The sequence below is a fragment of the Trichinella spiralis genome (genome assembly GCF_000181795.1).
Source record: "Trichinella spiralis strain ISS 195 chromosome Unknown Scfld5, whole genome shotgun sequence".
Classification (NCBI taxonomy): Eukaryota; Metazoa; Nematoda; class Enoplea; order Trichinellida; family Trichinellidae; genus Trichinella; species Trichinella spiralis.
This window is the reverse complement of record NW_003526944.1, coordinates 5,507,275-5,516,088: the sequence shown is the minus strand read 5'-3', so window position 1 is coordinate 5,516,088 and position 8,814 is coordinate 5,507,275. Positions and strand designations below refer to the sequence as shown.

At 32.2% G+C, this 8,814-nt stretch overlaps 2 protein-coding genes across 2 annotated transcripts; both read right to left on the bottom strand.

Moving 5' to 3' along the window:
- Positions 1–6,124: 6,124 nt before the first annotated feature.
- Positions 6,125–6,811, bottom strand: Tsp_09350 (conserved hypothetical protein). Its single transcript, XM_003375725.1, has 2 exons — positions 6,620–6,811; positions 6,125–6,301 (listed from the first exon to the last, which is right to left on the bottom strand). The coding sequence occupies exons 1-2, from the start codon at positions 6,809–6,811 to the stop codon at positions 6,125–6,127; spliced, it is 369 nt and encodes a 122-aa protein (XP_003375773.1).
- Positions 6,812–7,041: 230 nt separating this feature from the next.
- Tsp_09349 (conserved hypothetical protein) lies at positions 7,042–8,038 on the bottom strand. Its single transcript, XM_003375724.1, has 5 exons — positions 7,938–8,038; positions 7,815–7,905; positions 7,553–7,683; positions 7,311–7,389; positions 7,042–7,089 (listed from the first exon to the last, which is right to left on the bottom strand). Exons 1-5 carry the CDS (start codon positions 8,036–8,038, stop codon positions 7,042–7,044), a joined length of 450 nt encoding a protein of 149 aa, XP_003375772.1.
- Positions 8,039–8,814: the final 776 nt, after the last annotated feature.

Here is an 8,814-nt window from a genome sequence, read left to right as displayed (position 1 = left end):
ATTGTTCATTCGCCGCACATCGTTCGCCTACAATCATTTGAAATGAGTTTCTGGAGCGACTAATAGTAGCCACAGGAAAATTTACATAAAGTTCATTTCTACTGATTAACAAGTATGAAACGTATTTCATTTCGTTGGACAAACATTATTTGGGCCACGCATAAGCTCAAAAGCAAACAAATTGAAAATGTACTCAAATTTGCATACAAACTAGACAACGCACATACTTGAAGAGATAACATTCTATCATATCTTAAAGCATATCTTGCATTACATTTAACGCGAAAATGAATTGATCAGATGCCGTTCAACCCTGCTATAAGTCAACAGTCTGTTTGACTGGCGCTCTGCTAATATGAAGGCAATTTTCAAATGGCCAATTTGCATAAAAGTCAGGCAATGCGCATGCAGCCAAATAAACCGGCGTAAGTAAGTTGAATGTGCTACACAGAGATGAATTAGGACATAATCTCAACATAATATAAACAATGTGCCCACGTTGGCTGCGCCGCTTGATCAACAAAATTAACTGGATGAAAATTTTGATTTCTTTATTTTTTTGATAATGTAAAATTTTAAAAACAATATTAAATGATAATGAAATTAAATAATTTATGTATGAAAACAGTATTTTTCTGACCTGCATAATAGAGAACACTGTCCGCTTAGAGATATTCCACCTGTTCAATTCAGAATGAAATTGAATGCTATAAGCAAGTGAAAATTGAAAAATTTATCGTCTTTTACAGTTAAATCTAGATTATTACGCAAAGTAATAAATTGAAAAATGAATTTGATCAGAGCCTACAATGTATAGATTTATGTACTTCAGAATTCTGTATAAAATTGTTGTGCATATTTATTCAAAACCTACGTAAATACAGAAAAATACTGACGCTGAAATATACAAAGCACAAAAAGTATGAGTACAAAAAGTTTTGACACTGAATTTTTTTCTGAATACAGCTTTTTTCCCTTGCAGTTAAGTTACGCACCGCCACCGCTAATCACACACCAGTGAAACGAGATATCAAATATGGATGCAATGTTCGTTCTTCTCTGATGAGGTCGTTTCTTTCAAACCTTCTTATCAGTAATTTGGCAATTAGTATACTGTATAGAACTGTATTTATAATTATTAATTATATTTCCATGCTTTCATTTTTGAAATATACTTCAACTTAATAGATGATGATGTGCATAATAGATCGACACTTTGCACGCAGAATTAAAAATTCTTTAAGTGAGATAGAAATTCTTATAAAGATAAATTTTCACCTCACTTCAACATGAAAAGAAAACAAAAATACAGTTTTACTTTGAAAAATATCTTACTTACATCTAACATATTACAAACTTCACTAACTTAATTAAACAAAGGAATAACTTCTGTTTATAGAATCATCCCAAGCCAAACGTTACAGAATCAGCATAGAAAAAAATCGCATTTACCCTTTGTGTTCACATGTTTTACTTCATGTTGTCTGCGTTTTCACTTTTTCTTTATCCATTTTTATTCCTGTAAAAGTGATATTAAATGAAAAATTTTGATGCTTTAAACACATAGTAAAAGATGCAACAAATATGAAATTGAATTTTCAATTATATCCAATTAATTATTTTCAATTAAATGATAGTTATTTACAAAATAAGTATCAAAGGCTTTGTAAAAAACGAAACCAAAATAGAAAAATATGATGCCTTTCTGCAATTGAAAACTGACTTCAGTAGTAGTGACCGCCACGAATAAAATCAGAGAATCTTCATATGGCTGCCACTTGCCAGAAACCAATACAAGATTACTGAGAGTAAGGAAATTTTTAAAGGACTCTGATTTGCATATTGTGGCGTTAGAAATGGGTTTTAGTGCATTTGAAATTATTCTCAAAGATGAATGCTAACGTGGCGCTGACGTTATGGAAATTATAGACATTCATGTACAAAAACTTACTGATCCAGCAGGTAGGGACGGTTACATTAAACTTATCTGAATCTGATTTCAGATGTCTTGTTAAATTTATCCAATGAAGACTTTTAGGAAATTCAGAAATGAACTTGACTGGCGGAGGTCACCAATTAAAGATTCGGTTAAAACATAAATTGTGAGACTGAACGCTAACACAAATAATTAACTTAGACAAAACCCGCCCCTGCACGTCTGAATTTGAGATTTGAAAATTCAAAAATGACCCACATAAATGGAACTCATGGCGAGAAGCTTTTCACGAAAATGTAAAGACTCTGATTTTTCGCTTTGACAAACAAAATTAGCCAAATCAAAAATGTAATTTACAAAGTGTTTCTAATTACGTAAAATAAAAGCAATATAATAAGTAAAAGTGCAAATAACTTTTGGGAAAAAAAGAAGCAGTTTTTGATCGTGCTGCCTCGCTGCTAATACCTACATCTGCGCACATTGTAAGAGTGCACAAATGGCCACATCAACCACCAGTGGAATACGAACGAGCGAACGTTTCCACTGCCAAGCAGAACGAAATAATTTTCGTATTTATAATAAGAGCAAAATATTATTATTCGTTACATTCATCTTGATTTTTAATAAATTTGTTAGAATACAGCATTTTGAAAAAACAAACATTATGTCAAGAAGTTAATCTTATAATGAAAATTTCAATTTACGTCTAGCACGAAAAGAAGAATATTTTATTTTATCTTTTATGTATATATATATATATATATATATATATATATATATATATATATATATGACTTTTGCTGTTTTCTCTATGAAATTTATTTTAAACGTTGCAAAGCGTATATTGCTCGGAGCCCATTAGTGCTTTTCGTGTCTAAGGCCGACTGCTCCTCAAATTTTTGAGGTATTCAATCTTAGCACCAACCAACAGTGGAATACGAACAAGCAAACGTCTCGACCGCCGATTTCCATAAAACTTTTCTTTACATTTATAATTAAGAATACATATAAATGTAAAGACTTCTGCTTATTGCTTTCACAAACAAAAGTAAACAAACAAAAAATGTAATTTACCAAATATTTCAGATGATGTAAAATTTCAGAAATAATAATGCAGTGATAAAATAAAGTTGAAGAACTTGCTGTATAGAATATTTTGGTTGGAATCCATTACGATTCAGTGATGAAAAAAACGGTCAATAGTATTACCTCCCTGCATTGCGGCAAGGAGATATTAAACTCTCAGGATGCACACTTTGTAAGAGTGTACAAACCACCATATCAACCATCAGTGGAATACGAACATGCAGACGTTTCCACTGCCAATTAAAAAAAATAATTTTAATATTTATAATTAGAGCAAACTTTTGATTTTCATAAAAAATTTTCATGGAAAAATAGTATAAATAATAAAATTAAAGGGTAGAATTGTTCATAAACAAAATTACTATACGCGTTCCTGACTAATGTATTGCTTTAAATTAAATGCAAATTGTGTGAAAAAATATTTACAAAAAAAGAAAATACTGTTTTCTCCATATCAGATGCTACTTCGACTATATTATCAGTTTTGCAACGTGAAAATGAATAAATACATTTTATTCAAATACTATTCAGTAGTTTCTTAGCTCAGCTTAACTCTCTTATTTTCGCTCATTACTCTACATGTAATGAATAATATTAATTTACGACAATTAAATTTCACTTAATTTATTCAATTTTTGAATATAAAAAGTTGTAAATGGTGCGGAAATATTAATTGATTTCAGTAATTCGCTTTTAATAATAATTTGTTTATAAGATATTTGTCTTCTTTTTAAAAATATAAATACATGAACAAACTGCTGTTGATCTTAAACATAAGATTTTACACAGAACAGATCTATTCTTAATAATGCTTAATATAATCATGCTCAATGATTATAAATTAGCGGACATAATTGAAATAATAGCAGTTCATGTAAAGTAGCCGGATGATCTAGCGAGTGCATTGCATTAAAAAAGAATAATGATGCGTAAAACATTGAGATACCCTGCCAAATTTAACCAATGAAAACATTTTAAAAATTCAAAAATGACCTTGATATTTAAAATTCAGTCAAAATATAACTTACCGGGCAGAAAACGCCATAACAAAAAATTCACTTAGACAAAACACGCCCCCGCATGCCTGAATCTGAGATTTGAAAATTCGAAAATGACCCACATAAATGGAACTCATGACGAAAAGCTTTTCAGAAAAATGTAAAGACTCTGGTTTTTCGCTGTGACAAACAAAATTAGCAAAATCAAAAATGTAATTTACAAATTACTTTTAATTATGTAAAATTAAAAAATAATAATAATTCAAAATATGATTTGAACTCTGTTGCGTTTTTATGAAGTGGTAAGTAGGTTTGCACTGTCCTGCGGGACATTTGCGCACTTTGTAAGAGTGCACAACCCAACACATCAACCATCAGTGGAATACGAACGAGCGAACGTTTCCACTGCCACTGAGAATGAAATTATTTTGATATTTACAATTAGAGCAAAATATTATTGTTCACGATATTCACTGTTGATAATTATTAGAAACATATAAGAGAAGAAATCACATATCAAAAAATTAATTTTATAATAAAAATTTAAATTTACTCGCAACATGAAAATGAAAATATTTCATCTTATCATTTACGTATATAAATTTGTTTGCTATTTTCTGCATGAATTTTATTTGAAAAATTGTAAAATCGGGGAGTGGCCGCATTTTTATTGAAGGGCATTGTTACTAGATGACTGGCTGAGCTCATAGCGTTGATTTCATATGCATTATGCTCGTAACTGAGGAATCGCATGATTAGCGATACTTGTCGTTGGTACTGAAAGCGCCACATCATCTAATACAGTGGAATACAAACATGCATACGTCTGCACCGTCAAGTCTAATAAAACATTTTTTATATTCATAATTAGCAGTATAAATTATTGTTGTCATTTAATTTTTTATTTTTAACTCATTTGTTTAGAATTTTATAAAATTTTTATGTAAATAATTTCCGTTAATTAATGTTGAAATTCTTTCCTTTCATATTTGAAATGATTATTATCATAAAAAGCACAGCTTTGTTTTTGATTAAACTTTTTTTATGAAAAAAACGAGTGAAAATAATAAAACTAAAGGGTAGAAATGCTTGCAAACAGAATTAATGTACGTGTTGCTGTCTAACGTATTGTTCTAAATTTAGAATTAAATGTGGGGGAAAATCTGCACAAAAGGAAAATATTGTTGTTTCCATATTTGATCATACTTTGACTATATTCTTAGATTTGCAGCATGAAAATCAGTAAATACATTTTATTAAAATGTTATTCTATAGCTCAGCTTAACTTTTCTATTTTCTTTAATTACACTACTAATGAATAATATTAATTTGCTACCATTGAATTTCAGATAATTTGTTCAGTTTTTGAATATAAAAAATTGTAATCGATGTAGAAATATTAAATGATTTTGATTTTCAAAAGATTAATGAAATATAATGCCGCAGCACTAGTTGTGCGTTGAATGAATGAGAGATGCTAGAAAAGAAATGATTTTTTAGCAAAGCTGATTTGTATAGTACGCTTGTAACGTTCTTGGCTAAAACTCAACCCTTATTAGATTTCCTCTTGAATAATAAATCATAATAGCATCTCAACCAAATATGCGATATAAAAAATTCAACTTTTAGCAGAAGTCCATTTCCATGCTTAAACTATTTTACTTTTAATAATAATTTGTTTATCTTATATTTGCTTTCTTTTTCAAAATTTAAATACCTTTACAAACTGCAGTTGAACTTAAACAAAAAATTTTGCGCAAAACAGATCTATTCTTACTAATGCTTAATATAATTATGCTCAGTGACTGTAAATTCATAAAAATGTATGTATTTTCCTCATGTATGTTCTACAGTACTCTGATGTAATGAAATGCAACGTACAGAAAAATAGTCAAACTCACCTCATTTAGATAACTAAATTTGTGTGTACTGTTGTAGAAATTGAATGACGTATTCGAATTAAACTTTTGATGCTTGTCAGTTAGAGGTACATGTTATTGGAACTAAGCGTGAAAACGTTTATTGCTCTTGAGTACATAGACGTGCAATAATTGGCAAATCAATGGCTGGTTATGAAATTCTACAAAGTAGTTTCTGTTGCTAATTAGGCATTTGTAAACACTGCATTTATTGCACAGGCATGTGGCTGATGTAGACCACAGTCTGCATCTTCTTCAAATTTGTGTGATTTCTGGCCAGTGGCCAGTTTGATCCTTTGCCATTTTTGTTGAGACGTCAGTTGGTCAGTCGTCTTTCCATTCGTCGTGACGGCAGGGGTAGCCTTGAAAAATATGCACAAGATTGAACTCTGGAAGCTGTAATAGGCTTGTTCACAAGACACAGCGACTGACTAACTTGGCAAGTGAAGCTTTGTGCCTGTGCTTGCTCCAGGCATCTTTTGCTGCGCCTCTTATAAAGTTTCTATGGATTGGCATAACATGGCAGTGCTAGTGATCCAAAAGAAAATGCGACGATTCCACTTTCGACTTTTGCGTTCTATGCCGTATAGAGCAGCGATCATGTTGTTCAGGTCTATACTACCCATATACATGTTGTAATTTTTTCAATATTTGGGATTTTAGCGCCTATTACTTTTCACCGTCTTCCTCACAGCTGTTTTTGGCTTTACACCAATATATGTCGATGTCGCTAAGACGTGTCTGTTGTCATACCAAGCGTCCGTTCTAGAGTCATAAGCACCTCTGCCGCTTGACTTTAGATCTTTCTCAGAGAGCGGCGGGCAGCCACGAAGTCTGTTTGGTCTAATGGTCCCACAGGATAGGATTCCCATTTTTTAGCCGCAGTTGTAATTCAAGAAATGTGTAGTAATTGTCAAAGAACAGTTTGTAGTTTCTGCTCTTTGGCAACGTTTCACACAGTTTTAATACATAATTTGCCATTTGAAAAAACAGTGAGTCCTCGACAATCAGATTTTTCGCGTCGTAAAATATGAAATCATAAAATAAACCCGGCTTACCGGCAGGAGAAATAACCTTGAAGCCCCATTTACAGCATACTGCTCTACAATGTGTGCGCCAGATCTAGTCGAGCGAAACGCGCGTTCCCCATCTTCACATTAATATCTACCAGTAAAAATTATTATTTCTACGTTGTTAAGCTCAATTAATCCTTAAGTTTGGATAGCTGAGTTCTCAATTTATACATCAAAATGCAAATTCATTTTTTGGCCTCACCTACATGCACGAAAGAATGCATTATAAAAAAATCTACCAAGATGAGAAAAAACGAAAAATAAAATATAGTTAAGAAAGCGTCAAGAACACATTAACACAAGCATAGCTAACAATCACGCTTCCGTCAATAGCTATGGGGCACAAAACATTATGTATCAAACTTGATACGCTGGGTCTGAAAGAATTACTGCTTTTAATTAATGATCAATCTTTGAAAAGTCGAACATAATTGAGGCTCTCCAAAGTTGTCGTTATGAAGATACTGAATCATCTCCTTGAATCTGTTTCTGCCGATTGTATCTGAGATGGCATCACATCAGAGCTCAACAGACTAGTACATGGAATACTGAGGCATCAGGACAAGACCCATTTTCAGCAGCACTTCAGGAAAGGTTTCCAATTCAGATTTATTTGTTTGAAAGTTGGAGCTACATAGGGTGACATAAATATGAGACCGCTCAACAATGAGCTTCAGAAGTCAGAAATTTAATCTCTGCTAAAGTAATCTACTGGTTCTCACAAAACACATCGAGAACAAGATTCTGTTTTTGTAGATGCAGATATTCATTTACTAGAAGCACATTACTAAAGGAAATATACCCTGAAATGACGGACTGCTTTCTTTATCCACGTATACTCCGTCTTGCTGAAGGGCTCAAGTTCCTTATCTTCTGACATCAGCTCTGCTGAACTTTAAATGACAGTTACAGACTGCTTATCGACCTCACTGTTTCTGGATCAGATATATCAGCATCATGCAACACAATGGGCTTCTGGATTACTCTTCCACTTCGAGTAAAACGCACACTGAAGTCATAGTCCATGACGATGGTCGAACAAATGTAAAAAAGGTTGCCGTAATTACTCTCCTTTTATATCTTTTTCTGACCCATGGCCATTACAGATGCACAATGTGTTCTACTAAGAGAAGCGTATAGGACAACTTAAAAATTATAAATAAAACTTAAAATATTAAGCTTAAATAATAAATAATACAGACTTAAAATAAAAAATAAACTTAAATGTTAAACTGTTTAAAATAATATAAAATAAATAAAATTGTTGTATATTCGAGGAAGGTTTATTGCTGTGGTGAGTTAACGTACAACGGTAAAGCGTTTTCTGCTATTTATTGACCAAAACACAACTGAACACACACGATACGAGTAAGTTAAAAAGGACAAAGAATGCAACACGACTACTGACACGCATACACACGTGACTAAGAAGGAGGAGAGTCACACAGTAGGAATATAAAGATGGTCAAGCATGATACTTTTATCTTCTAGCATAATAGGAAATCTTCTCAATCAACAATGTGTCCCAACAAAAATAAAATTTATTTGAACTGAAATTTGAGGCCCGCGTCCAGCTTTACGTGGCAAAGCGAACAAATAGCAACATCTCGCATTTGACTTTTAGCTGAAAAGAAATGGAACTTATCACTATATACTGATTCTCCTCGTTCTGGTCTTCGGTTACATCGCATTACATAAATTACTTTAAAGAAGTGAAAATAAATAAAAAATCAGTCTTTTTGGATACGTTCAGCTTTCTATTAACCCTTCGTAGGTCAAGTGGGGGGCATCTTTACCCTAGC